At 30.3% G+C, this 15352-nt stretch overlaps 1 protein-coding gene across 2 annotated transcripts in view; it reads right to left on the reverse strand.

Annotated features, from left to right (window-relative positions):
- The window catches only part of RASSF8 (ras association domain-containing protein 8), a 204355-nt gene that overhangs the window by 59349 nt on the left and 129654 nt on the right, over positions 1-15352 (reverse strand). For both annotated transcript variants that reach the window (XM_080180126.1, XM_080180125.1), the window contains exon 7: positions 7400-7477. In XM_080180126.1, the coding sequence (XP_080036252.1) occupies positions 7400-7477 (78 nt within the window). The remainder of the gene's footprint in view (positions 1-7399; positions 7478-15352) is intronic.

The raw sequence follows: 15352 nt of genomic DNA on the forward strand, positions 1-15352 counted from the left end.
AAGGGTGACAACATTCATAACAAGCAAAGTAATCAACTTATTGTGACACAATGGAAGATATTATTCGATAAAAGTTTTTGCAACAAAGAAAACGGGATTTATAACTTTAGGTACCAGAATAATTTACAATCCAATGTCATCTCCATCACAGATTATTGTTGTTAATACCTATCCCTTTTGGGAAGTTGGATTTTAAGTAATTCAATAAACTAGAGATTATAAGAGATAAGAAAATGAATGATAATTTATTACATCACAATGATAGATACCTCCTGCACATTGAAAGTATTGGTAGAACAGTTTGGACACAGGTAGTATGAACCAACCAATAAGGTTTTAAGTTTTAATAAAAGTTTTCATTGTTTTTATGTCAACGAACAAGAGAACGTGTTTAAAATCTTCGGTTCCAGTTTAATTTACAGCCTAATGTACCCTCCATCCCACTATGTTATTCTATATTTCAATGTAAAATAGTAGGCTAACATTGATAACAATAATTTAAAGGAAAATAATTTTCGTCGGTTGTCCTATACCTATTCCTGTAAGTAAGAAAGTTAAATTTAAATAAACTAAGAATTAATTAATTTATCCTACTTCAGGGACGTACACAGGAGGGTGTGTAAATTCAACCCACCTTAATAAGTCGCTATTTATCGGGGATATATCGAATTAAAATTTTTACGCAAATAAAGAACCCATGAGAATAGCAACTACTTCTACTGTTGCTAAGACATACGCGTGATAAATATATTACAAGTAAGGGAAAAGCCAAGAACCAATAACACTTTAACCCCCTGGGGGCCCTAACCCTGCAGGGCTACTCAATAACGCAATAACACACCCAGTTACTTTAGAAAACAGAATTAATTTTCATAAACGAAGCTTTTATATAATAAGGGTCGGTCCGTCCGTCCAAAACAATAAGCTCTTTTCATTACTTTAGGTATACATTTAATAATTATATTCAGTCTGCTTTTTCAATTCTGACAATATACAAGTGTTAATGTTCGTTTGTTCCACAGTTTCCGAGCTTCGCTTTTATGGAAGTTGTCAACCTTGTTTAAACATTTTTTCTCCTAAGTTATTGTATTTGCTAACTAAACATAAAACAATCTACAATGTCAACAAAAATGAGAAGATACTGTCAAGTTTAAAATACACAAGGATAACAATTTCCATGAGTAGCACAGCAACAGTGATTATAATCTTATATTGAAGAGGTAAGATGTCTCTCTGTCAGTTTGCGTCGTTTTCTCAAAGAAGTTCTGTAGAGGTTGTTTTAGGTTAGGTTAGATACATGTTAATGATTGCCACTAGGGGCTAGAAATATGAGAGAAGCTACTGCTAAAATACGACGAAACCCGCTAATCCATTTTCTTTCCATGATCTTTATATTAAATAGGTATTTTATTAAAAAGAAGAAAGAAAATAATTGCAATTAATCTTCATAATTTCTAATAACAAAGATACTCTATAAATAAATTATGTCAATAATTTGACTATTCCAGTTAATAATTAACTATTTATTTCTTGTTAATTTGTGCATTTTACATTTAATGAAACAAATCTATAGGTAGTTACCTCTATGTAAATTCCGACTAAAGAATAAATTGATGTAAGCATTCTTTTGCTATGTTACTTTTGTACATATCTATCCTTTTTTATTTAACTCATACAAAAAAATGCAGGCGCCTGTTATGCATTTCTAAATGCGCGTTTATTTGAGGCCAAAAAATAAAAAAAGAGAACAAAATAATACTAGAAGAATGTTAGTCAAATTTAAGTCAATAATAACCAATAATGCAAATAAAAAAACAACATAAAAATCAGCAAAGACCATATTGAATCTATATTGAAGTTATTTATAATTTCAACATAAAAAAACTTACATTTTGTAAGTCATTTCTTTTACTAGTAGTTTTTTCATAATACTTGTCTTTGTATTATATAAAAGTATTTTTAAAAATTAATTCATATGAAAGAGATTGTCCATTAAAAAAATTAAGTTATATTTTATAGAAATCAAACACTTTTCTAATGTCAAATTACATATATAAACATTATTATTGCACTGAGCGCGATTTTATGGTCAAAATTTTTTAAACTGGCATTTTACCATCATAATGTGGGCGAATGGACAGAGAAGGGGACACGATAGTTCTCCTTAGTTATCCTAGGCTGGTGGACCCGGACGTGTTGGTTCTGGACATCAGCCTCGCCCTTACGAGGTATTTTACAGGTACCATCTTAATACTTTTAAAAAGCGAAATAAACTACATAGGGTCCCATTTACCTTAGTGTGCAAACAATTAAATTTACAAGAATTTCAAGAATTTTTTATGCCAAATAAATAACTAGTGGTTCCGCCCCTTGCATCTAGGGGCTCTATATTAAAATACTAGCTTAAAATCATACCCAAACTTATTCATAAAAAAAACCTATAACCATCCTAGGACCTATAAAAAGCCTTACTGTAAAGAAGAACCATATCGGTGCAGCGAGATCCTTCGCAACAGACAAAAAAGCTTACTACTTTAAAATTTAAAAAATTAAAATAAATGGGTGGGAATAATTTTTCGTTTATGGTTATTCCTTGGTTTTATTGGGCAATGGGTAGCCCGCATGGTTGCGAAGGTATAGGCTCCGCTTGGTTAAGGTCCCCATATGGGGGCTTATTAATGCTCAACGGACACCTAATGTAAAAGTGCAAAGGTCATCTTCAAATATATATGCAAAATAATAAGAAAAAATGTAGTGTCTAAAATCAAGGAAGTACTATCAGAAATGCAGTGATAGGACAATGGACAATGGACAAAAAATTTATTTCCTAATGTAATAAATGATCTGTTGGAAACGGGTAATTATGAGAGGGGGGAGGGAGAAATGATTGTAAATTAATAAAATCGTTGCTGTCCTCTCCCTCCCTGAAGTATCATAAAGGTTACATGATTTAAGCAAACATAGCAAGTATATACACAAACATCCAAGGATAGGGTACTAGCAGATTTTGCTACCAACTTGTTGGCTTGAAAGATGATCATCATTCAGACAAAATAAATGTGAAAAAGGTAAAATATATGGAGGTAAACATTTTTTTTCAGATAGTTTATCCCTTAGTTGGAAAAGTAGATTTTGCATCTAACTTTTCATCCAGGCAAGATTATCAGTTCTATTGAAATGTTTTTTTTTTTAAAATCTTGTTGCTAATCATATTTAACTGCCCATAAAGTTAAGAGAAAAAGGTTTTCTCCAGGTTCCATATTCCTATTCCTTAAATTTGGGACTGATAATGTATTGATCCCCTATGCTAAGTCCCTGGTTGTATTGTATACCTTTCACATGATATTGCTAAATAAACAATATTATAATACAGGGACACTTATGTCTATGAATAGCACAGCAAGAACAATTATGTGTCTTTAATACTTATAAAAACCAATAAGATGAAGTCTTTGTAGACCATTGTATTCAAAATCTGCGAGGGTTATGTAATAACGAGAATCTCTCATGAGACGGCGTGTCATACGTGGAGCTTGTGCTGGGTCTTGTAGCTATACAAAATGTCTCCTAATACTCCAGGAGTCTTAGGTCTAAGAAACTATGGCTAATCAATCAATCAAGGGGCGAAGGGGCTAGTTTATCAAAACGCAGGAAACAGTCTTAAAAATAATTTAGCTAACATGTAAATTGTCAACAACAAAAAAGATTTTAAAAACAGCCTGAAAACTTAAATACTAATAGGTACTAATATTTCATTTTCTCAATTGAATAAACAAAAAACGAATTCTAGAAATTGTAAAATAACAGAGAAAAATAGTAGATATAAATAGCCACATAAGAGATGATTCATAATTTATTTAAAACAAATATACTTTAATATGTAAACAAAGCATATGTATATGTGCAACTTTTGGTAGCGTGGCCATTCTACAAAGGATCAAGGGATCAATGTATACAAAGATTGGAAGTGAGAATCATTTGGGCAATCTCAAATTGTTAAGCCTACGGCATAGCTGAGTTATACAATAAGCTGAACCAAATGCTCTTGGGAGCTACTCAATACTCAATCATTACATCATCCAACCCTAGTGTTGAGAAGTGTTCCGTATTAAGTCAAACTAATTAAGAACATGTTTTTCGAATAACAACTAGTGAATACATGGTTTCAGTTGATGATCCAATACCTAGCCACAAAAGGACTACTTCGAAAGGTTGCGTGTTTATTTAATGGCAAATTGCAACAAAGTCAACTAATGAAAAGCCAGTATTAACACGGATTTTCTCAACTAATACTTCTGTAATATAGGACACCATTGAATAGACCTTTTATCTATGATACAAAGTAGAACGATGTCTGTCTGTCTGTTTGTTAGTAACAAAGGATCTCGCTAACCGCTGAATCGATCGGGTTCTCCTTAACAGGGTAGCTTCTCAGAGGTCCTGGGAAGGTTTATTACTATTTGGGGAGGGTACCACCACCCTCCCTAGAGAAATTGACAAAAATAAAAAAAAACGCCGCCCTGCGGACATTTTTTGCAATTAGCTAAAAACATAACTAACACTATCTATCTGCGAAAACTTTTTTTGGTAATTAGCTGATTTTAAAATAGATTGAAAATTAACAATTTTACGTGTCCCTAGAGGCCTTTAGGGGCGTAGCCGCTAATTACAAAGTTGCTTGAATAAAATTTTCTGTTATGTTGAATTAAAAAAGCATTTGTGTTTTGTTTTCTTAGTCAGCAATTTCTTAATGATAGTCTTTAATCACCTAAAGTTTTGAATTTCAACAATAAAGGAAAAATGGTTTTATCCAGGGATCGGAAGCCTCACGTAAGCCGCGCATAAGCCTCAGTTTTAAACCTGCTTGTGAGCAGAAAAAAAAATTTAAGAAAGAAGGATTGTCTGCTAAAGAGCCGTTTTATACATCCAGCTGAATTTTATAGTGATAAAATCACGATTTCACTGAGGCTTACACGCGGCTTACGTGAGGCTTCCGATCCCTGGTTTTATCATAACATATATTTCTGAACCAAGCTACTATACAATAATTTGGGACAGGCTACTGAAATGAAAGTGAATTTATCATCTAAAGAAGTTTGTTCTGTTTTTAGCCATTCTATTTCAAGGGAAAGTATTAGAATCTAAATTATTTTCATATTGTGCTTTTAGATTGGAAGGACTGATCGAGAGAATATTATTTAATATGTTAATAGCAATAACATCACAATCCTATATAATACAAAGTAGTAAGCTTTTTTGTCTGTAGCGAAGGATCTCGCTAACGCTGAGCTGATATGGTTTGCCTTTACAGTGAAGCTTCTTATAGGTCAAAAGAAGGTTTTTTACTATTTTGGCGGAAGGTATCTCCACACTCTCAATAAAAAATAACTTTGTCCAAAAATTTGTTTTTCACTTTTTCTTTTTACAAAACTTAAATTGAAAATGGGTGGGGAGGGGCGGGTCGACAATTACTTACAATAAGTGCCCCTAGAGGCCTCTAGGAGCGTATCCGCTAGTTATTTAGAAAGAAAAACTTTTATGGCTCTCTTTTAGCATTATAGTTATTATATTTAATAAATCTTTAAATAACATACAGACATTAAACAATAATGTAATTTTGGCAGGTATTATCAATATAACTCAAATGTAAGGCAACATACTGTATAAAACACGCAACCCAAATGAAATTTTAAAATTTTTGAAAGATTACCAATAAAATTGTCCATAGTTTTCAGATGACTTAATGAAATCGAAATTTTTAACACCATTCAAAAACAGTAATTAAATACATAGTTACCAAAGACAAGAACTAAAAAACTGGTTTTAATCTTATGATTGTACATTTTTATATTCTTAGAAAACTGGATTTGATACGATGCTATACATAATTATTCAGTTTGGCTAAGAACAGGTTCTAATCCACCAGTTATTAATTGGTTGCGAAGCGATACTGGAAAATATGGTACACCGACAAACGTCCTAATACGACAAACGTCCTAATGCGACAAACGTCCTACGCGACAAACGTCCTAAGCGACAAACGTCCTACCGCGACAAACGTCCTACTGCGACATCTCTTTAGTAAAACGTCCTAAAAATTTTCAAAAATTATGAAATAAAAAAAATCTTCCAAATTTAAGGACAAAATCCTCTAATTGTAAGAATACTTATCAATATAAAATTCAAAATGGCGATAATTAACACAGGAAAATAATCTTTAACTGAAATTTATTTTTTGAATAACTTTAACCATAGGCTAAATTTTAAAAATCTGTCCGACAGTTTTCCCAAAGTCTGTGTTGGCTATCAAATGGTATGGTTTTGAACCCGATACATCCTTGCATTACAAAATTCGACCTTTAAATTTTTAGGACGTTTTACTTAAGAGATGTCGCAGTAGGACGTTTGTCGCTTAGGACGTTTGTCGCGTAGGACGTTTGTCGTAGTAGGACGTTTGTCGCGGTAGGACGTTTGTCGGTGTACCGAAAATATAGTTACAGAGAAGTTACCATTCTAAAAAGTATGATCAATATTTATACAATTTTAATCTAATTTAAGAAGCGGAGTGATCTTTTAACTTGATTTAAATCAGTTCGTGACAAATATGAGACACAGAATAACTATCCATCTATCTATCTATTTATCTGTATTAGCTATTCATTAACCTTTAAAAAATGTGAACATAAGTCGTTATATACTTTTCAGGAAAGCTTATTACTGGTCTATGATTCTCTCATACATCTATAAAACTGTCTTTCATGATATATTAACTTATCTACTTATCCATTTATCTATTTACAACCTATCTGTCTATCTATCTCGTGGGAATCTATCTACCCTTTTTTTCATATGACAAGATGAATTCGTGCATAAGAACACTAAAAGTGCTTTATAAAGAAAGAGACTTTGCATCAAAAAAACTATTTTGCCTTTGACTATTCCACCATTAAATTCAACAATAAATTGTAAACATAAAAAATCTTTATTTGTTATTGTAAAAATTTATATACTTAAATGATGAAAAGACAAATATTTTAACAAAGTTTATTTTTTTTTATTGCAATAAATATACCTAAATCCCTTACAAAAAGAAGCAAACTTGAAAAAATACATTCAAACGCATGATATTTAAAGAACTTTTTCTATAAGAAAACTTTTAAAATTATTATTTAAATACATATTAGGTACAAATTGTTATTGTGTCATAGTCAGTCTACCAATTTGTCCATTTGTCAGTCTACAATGTATTATAATTTATAAATATTGTCTTTATCTAACCATCATACTGTGTCTATTTTTGCCTTTGTTTCTTGTATTTCAAAATACAATACTTTTTACTTTTTATTTCTATCTTTCTGTCTATCTTTTTTTCTATCTGTCTGTCTATCTAAATTTGTACCTGTACAATTTCTGCCTGTTGTGACTGTATTCTTGTCTTTTGAGCTGATACAAGGCTTTGAAGGTCTGCATAATTATCCTGAAAAAAAAACACATTTTTATAAAAGTGCAAAGATATAGAGTAGACAAATGTATAAAAAATTATGCTTTCATTAAAGGAAACAGAAAATACAATTATACCATCGTTTTGTACAATAAAATACAGTAAAAAAACAACATGATTTCTCTTATTTATATAAATTTTTTACATATCATTTTATTCTTTAATTTCTTTATGTTTTAAGTATAATATTGTGTTAGAGGAAATAACCATCATAAATATTTTAAATTCTCAAGATATAAGGATAATGTTTAAAGGATTTCTAAAGATTCATGCATAAATTAACATTATTAAAGTAAAAGAAATTGGGGACCCTGAGCCGACTTTCAAGCAGACAAAAAAAGGTCCCCGTCAATTGGGCCAGGTAGTTGTCTGGATTATACATCTATTACACATTTATTTTTATCAATAATAGTTTTTAAATCTCTGTCTAAAATCGAAGGTTGTATGAAAAGTTAATTCCAAAATAATTTTCTATAGTGCTTTATCCCTATCCTTTAATTCCTGAAATATTGAAACATAAAGGATATGTTACAAAGTAAATCAAAATTATTTAACCACTAACATCCCATAATATAAATAGTTTTCTGTCTATCTATCTATATATCACTTATTATCCTTATAATAAAGTAAAAGGATGTTTGTCTGTCTGTACCAAAGGATCTCGCTAACCCCCTGAACCGATCGGGTTCTCCTTAACAGGGTAGCTTCTCATAGGTCTCGGCAATGTTTATAACTATTTTGGGGGAGGTTTCCACCACTCTCTTCAAGATAAATCGCCCCTAGAAAAAAATTACTCCACCCCCCCAAAAAAAAATTCTCCCCCTTCTACTTTTCTTTTAAAACCTAAAATAAGAAATTGGGTTATCAAATTTGACCTTCCCATCCTCAAGTGCCCCTAGAGGCCTCTAGGTGCGTAGCCAATAGTATAAGTATATAGGAGGTATGTTTCACAAATAATTATATTTATTTATACTAGCGATTGCGCCAAGAAAGGGGAGAAAGGGCAGCAGAATAAGGTAAAACTATCCTAAAACTTAAATAAAAAAAATAACCTAACACCACCACAGAACATTTAAGAAGTTGTGATGTAGCCAACGTGAAAAACAACATTGAAAAAAGATGTATCTTTTTTGAAAATATCCATCTGCGACTATCTATCTATCTGCATGAATTTCTATCTATTATCTATCTAACTAAACTTTTCCTGTGTTCTTAAGACTACTTAATCTTATTTCCAAAACAATGGGTATTTCTGGGGTTTAACATCCCCACGCATACACACACACACACACACACACTTACGCCCACAAATATAAGGGGCAGGGATATGAAACAAAAAACATATGGTTTGTTTGTTTTATTGCTTTTGTATATTAGTATGAAGAAAATCCTTTTGTCAAAATAATGATTTTTATAATCAGCTGAAAATAAAAAAGAAAAGATAGGCAATGTGCTAGAAATTAAATGAAAGTTGGATAATGAAAAACAAACTAGAAAGCGAGAGAGAAAGATAGTAAAATAAATCACTTTCATTAAAATGTTTTAAAACTTGAATAAAAATTGAGTTTAAAATACGTTGTAAACAATTATATGTTCTATTTAGGACAGTAAAATAGATAGAAACATAAATAGATGCATAATTAAACAAGAACACATTTTTCAAAAGAAACGAAGCAACAACCAAGCAATATTTGTAAGCTTGTGAGACATTCAGTAAATGTATTGTTAAAGTTAAAAGAAGTAGCAACGTTTATCAAACATATAATGGCAATATAATACAGCTGTGGGTTACATAGTTTTCGGTTAGACCATTGGACAGAGAATAGATTTATTACCCGAGATGGCCAATAGGATACAATAATTCGTCCAACTTAAAAAAGAATTCTTTTCAGGCGAAGATTTTTTTATATTTACCCATACATGGTTAGATGTAATAGTACTGTTATAATAAAAGCTATATCCTCAGATGTTTAACTAGTTATAGCCGACTTCTTGTGTAGATGAAATGAAAAAATAACTATCTTTGTACCAAAATACACTTTCGTACTATTATTATATATTATTGTTTAACGATTGGAACAATTAAGGATTTGAGAATCTAGATTTCCTACATCCAATCGACAAACGTACATGCGTGCCATTTAAATGAAAGTTGAGCGTATAGACAGATAACAAATAAAGAGTAGCGCAACTTCTTGTACCGAGATAGATAGTAAAAACAATTATATTCTGAATCTGTAGTAATAAAACTAAATTTGTTTATAATATCCAACAGAGATTTACGACCTAGCAGGTATTCACACTAAATATAACAAAAAAACTTTGTCAATGTGTATAGGGAGTTTATTGAGTGGTCGCATGCAGTTTCGGTGCCACATGGTTTGAGTCTATGCACTAGAACCATATTGTAAAACCAAAATCAAAGCTAATCTATCGTAGAATTTAGGGACCCAAGTTTTAGACAAATATTATTGTTCGAAATGTTTGGATACTATCAGTTTGAACCATTATATCAAAATTCAATAATTTGCCCAAAGTTTTTGAGCAAACGAATTCAATAGGTTAATATTTATAAAAACAAATCAGGGAAGGACAATAAAATATTATTGAAATTTTGCTATTAGAATATCTCCGATAATGTATGGAGAAACAATATATAATTTTCCTTTAGAATAGGTGTTTATTTTGTTTCAATATATACAAAGAACTTTTATTACATATATGTATAAATAATTTATATTTGATGTAGAATGAAAAATTGGTAATCTTTGATTAAAAAAATGAAACATTTTCACTTTTTAAGGTTTGTCCGTCCTTAGGGCATCAATTTTGACATGCTAAACTTGTCCTTTAAATTCTAAACCCAGTGTAAAGATCCATGTAACAATAAGCTAAAATATAGGTAGTGTAACAACTTTAAAATTGGTCATAAACAGTCATAAATCTAAAATATTTATATATTTATTTCACTTTTATAGATGCTGTCATACTTGTTCTTTCTAATTTAAATATGTATTCCATTATGAAATAATATATAATATAATAATATAATTAAATAATAATATTAGATAGATGAAATTAAGACATAAATCATACAATACGGAACGAATAAAATAAACAACGTGTATATTAGTTTATTTCAAATTAAAATAGTTTATTCTATTTTAAATTTGTTAATTTAATATAATCTAGTAATACTGTATACTTAAAATGAAATTAAATATCTATTTATCATTTAACTTTCTAGAAATAACAAGCTTAAGATTCCCCAAAGGAGCGCAGTGTATTTAGTTAAAATAATATATTCTACAATTTTAGCTATACTTTTTTCCAAAGAAAAACAATTTGCTATATTTTTTCTCATATTATCAGTAAAAGTAAAAATGTTTGTTAGCAAAGGATCTCGTAAACCGCTGAACTGATATGGATCTTTTTTAAAAGTGAAGCTTCTTGTTGGTCCAAGGATGGTTTATAATTATTTTAGCGGATAAAACATCGAACCTCCAAAGAGAAATCCTCCCCAGAAAAACAAACACACGCTGTATTTTATTTCTTCTACCCCCTTCCCTTAAATGCCTCTAGAGGTTTTTAAGGGCGTAGCCGCTAGTATAAATAAAATTATATCTATAAGAACCTTATTTTAAGTGAAGTTTTGTAGGACTTTTTGGATTATTGGATGGACGGAAAAACTAAGAAAATGGAAAAACAAGAGTATCTGTGCTATTAAAATGATAAAATAAATAGTTATAAATTCCAAGTTAATAATCATCAACATGCACTTACAAGCGTCGCAACGATGTAACAGATTAAAAATCATTTATTTTTTCTTATTATTTTCAAATTTTCATGAAAAGAAAATTGAAGATTTCTTTGCATAAAGTAGGAAAATATAAAAATAATCTTCCGCCAGTTACAATATTTGAAATTCTGTATTGGGTAGTTGTAAATGTTATAGGAGGGGAGGGGGGGGGGGGGGGGTAAAGGGTGGTTGTTGTGTTAGTCAATTCATTATCATCTCCCCTACATACATAAGTTCAGGGGGGGATATTTTGTCATTATTACCTAATTATAGAAAAGCTTCGCTTTTAAAAATGTTGTAGATAGCATGTTACATCTAACTCAATAATTTTTAGTTTGACTACTTAAAAGTTTATGGTAAATAAAGAAACGCTACATTTGTTGTAATGGTGCAACACTACCCCTGAACAAACTGAAGCATGCAGACGGAAATATCATTTATCTACTTCTTTCAACAGAAAAAAAACTATAGGATATGTTCATTTCATCCCAGAACAAGGATAGTTATGTTTATAAGAAATGATTATCTACAGGCAACAAAATAGTTTTTAAGTAGGAAATTCTTGGTACGGAAAACCTTTACACGATTATAACAAGAAAAGATAAGGGGAATATTAAAAAAAAAACAACATTTTATAACATTTGAAAGCAAACACTATATCATTATCCATACTTCCTATAAACAGGTATAAGTAAATTAGAATAGATAATAAAATATTAATTTTGGCTGTTAAAATACAGGAAACTGTCGCTATTTGTTATAATTTTTACCATGTCTCAAACATTTCAAAAGTAAAAAAATGACAGATAAAACAAATTTTTTTTTATCGTTGTTTGAAGGATGATTCTAATTATACAAGATTAGGTTTACTGTTTCATTGTAGAAGTTCCATCCCCTTTTATCTCAAATAACAATCTACTCTACTCTTTAGTTCATTTCCATAGCATATAAATCCATATGCGTACCTATCTATATATTAATATTTGTTGATATGATATTACAAGGATGGCTGATTTCCAGCTTTCTCTACTAGGCACCCTCCTTCATTGCGTTTTTTTTCAAATTAATTAATTTTATGTGTACCTAGTGAGTCTGCTCTATATATAATATTTAACTGTAGTTTTCGTGTGTTTTTTAGATTTAAGAGGTTTTCTATTTCAAATAATATGTGATAATAAAATTGAACCAAAACTGATATCTATAATCACTTAATAAATTACTGTTATAAGTAAGAATTAAATGGCAGATTATAATGATAGTTAAGTTTTATGGTAGTATGAAAATTTTCTGTAATAAAAAGGCCCTTTTACAGAAACCCTCCAGGGACTAATCTTCCACGAAAAGGAAACTTTAATCTGACCAGGAATTTATTAGATTATAAAAAGCGGATAGAGAAAAAGACACTATTCTTTTCATATTAGACGATATTCACCATTTGACATTAATGTGAAAACACACAAAACTCAATTGGTCAAGCTAGCTTTCTAACAAAAAGTTCTAAGAAAAAAAAACTATCAAAATATCCAAACCATGAAGTTTAAAGTTAATTGTTCTTACTTACTTCCGCGCCCCTCGCATGTAGGGGATATGGAAGGGCAAAAAAACCTAAAACCATTACTGGAAGAAGCTTCCCTGTAAAGGAGAACCATATCTGTTCAGGGGTTAGCGAGATCCTTCTCTACAGACATAAAAAAACTTACTACTTTATAATATAAAATTTCATTCAATTTTAGAATAAAGAAATTAACACAACAATAAAAAGAATTCCTTTTTGGTCTAGGCCGCAATAAGTTACAGCTGATCATTTGAATATCAGCAGTCGCAAATAATAAAAAATCTGCAAAAATTTGCGGCTGCTGAACGCTATATTTTTCTACGGGTGCAATCACCATTCCTTGTTGTACTTATAAAATGTTTGTTGGAATTTTTAATATCATATAAAAAGTATAAAATTAATCTAAATACTAAAAAGAGTAAAGACAAAAGATTTCCATTTAACTGTCTGCTACGTAGATTAAATGGATGAGTATTCTTAGAATCAAATATGTAGAAAACCAAATATATTGAATTATATAAAGTGTAAGTTTTTTTGTCTGTAGTGAAGGATCTTGGTCACTGATGAACTATACTGAGGGATGTTACCGTACCAACACCCTCTGAAGAGAATTTTTTCTTTCTTTTTTTCCTTGAAAATTTGTGATGGGAAAGGGATGGTGGGTAATGGTAAGTAAAGCCCCACAGGGATCAGAACAAAGGGAAAGGTAGGTTGCGGGTAAAATCCGTAATGGTTGTGTGTTTTAAGTTAAAAACAGTAGTAGAACGATAAAAATGTATATAAACTTTTTTTTAAAAAAATGTTGTCTATAGTTCTTTTCAATAAGAAATACACATATTTAGTGAATATTATCGTTCTACTACTATTTTTAAGCCTTAAAACACACACTTTTACGGATTTTACCCGCAACCTACCTTTCCCTTTGTATGTTTTATTGTCCATTGGTTGGTTAAGGAATTAAACTACCAATCAAAACCTTTGGATTAAAATTATCTTTTTATTCAAATTTTGTTAAAATCTTGATTATTAATTTATTTTCCATAAACATGTCTCTTAATCCCAGCCTTTCAAGAGACAAGAATTTTCAATTTGAATAGTTTTCTTTGACTCCTATTTATTTATTCATCTTAAAAGTATATTCTATGATATAAATTAGTAATTTTTTTAGTCTAAAGCTAAATATCTCATAAAATTCTTTATGATTTTTTTTATACTTTTTAACTTTAAGACGGACAAATGGACAGATAAAATAAATAAGAGATTTACTATATAATAAGATTTTGTTCAATATTTTAAGTACATTGTTAACAATACGTCTATTTTACTGTACTGTGTATTTTAAACCTTTCTGGAAGATGAAACAGGAAAGTTTTTTTTTCAAATTGAAATAGAAAAAAGTTTTGATAAATGAAATATTAAGAGACAGATTGCAAGATAATAGTCTACAATTCTGTTACTTTGCAGATTTTGTCTAATAATGACTAAATATGCTAAATAAAATTAAGCAATTTCTGTGTCTGATATATGTCTAAGGTATATCTATCTATCTATAATGTAGGTATATAAGTTTGAGAAAACGTTTAGCTTAATGTTAAAAGTTAGACCGTTCAAATGTCAGTGTTTCCAAACTTAAGGATTTGGTATAATGCAAGTTTAGTGCTATTTTTTCCTTTTACAACAAGAACTACACGTAGTGGTTGACTTCCCTTTCCCCATAAATATTAAAGGCTTCAATTCTCTCATAGAATATTAAAATGATTCCGTTTATTAAGGGGTTTTTGTCTGTAGCTAAAGATCTAGGAAATGGCTGGTCCGAATTCTGTTTTAGAGAGGTTTCATATTTGTCATTGAATGGTTTTAGGCTCATTTCCTGACAAATCAGCCTAGGGACGAAGCAACTAGTTCTATTATATAAAGTAGTAAGGTTTCTAGAGCTCATTAAATACTAAACCGAATTCTCCATTTCGAAGAAAACTTGGCATATGTCCTAGGGGATAAAGGCTATTTTAAGTTGTCTTGAAAACGTTTTAGTTTTGCATTTTACATAACCCTAGTACTAGTACTAGAGCGTAGCTGATTGGGTCAACAATTGTTTTAAAATTTGTTTCTGTGAATTGATTTAGAAAAAATAGGATATTTAACTTTTCATTAATATGTTTGAACAAAGCAGCAACCAAATATTTGAACTTAGCAGCCCTGGAAAACGCCGCCGCCAACCACTTTTACAAGTTTTAAACCCATTGAAAAGAATTGGTTTCTGGCCAGAAATTTGCAGCAATAGAACTTGTAGTATTAGAGATGTGGTTCAGGTTTTTTCCTCAAAATAGTCAGGAAAAAACGATAAGAATTTGATAATCTCTATCGAAGCAGATAAAAAAAGCCGACTTGTCTGGATTTTTTTTACAATTTGAAGGAGGCTTAAATAAACATTCTGCTGTAAGTCGCTATATAGTTAATGCGCAGGTGCAAAAAATATCCATGCTTTAAATCATTATTG

The sequence above is a fragment of the Acartia tonsa genome, chromosome 12 (assembly GCF_053477335.1).
Source record: "Acartia tonsa isolate MP-2025a chromosome 12, ASM5347733v1, whole genome shotgun sequence".
NCBI classification, from domain to species: Eukaryota; Metazoa; Arthropoda; class Copepoda; order Calanoida; family Acartiidae; genus Acartia; species Acartia tonsa.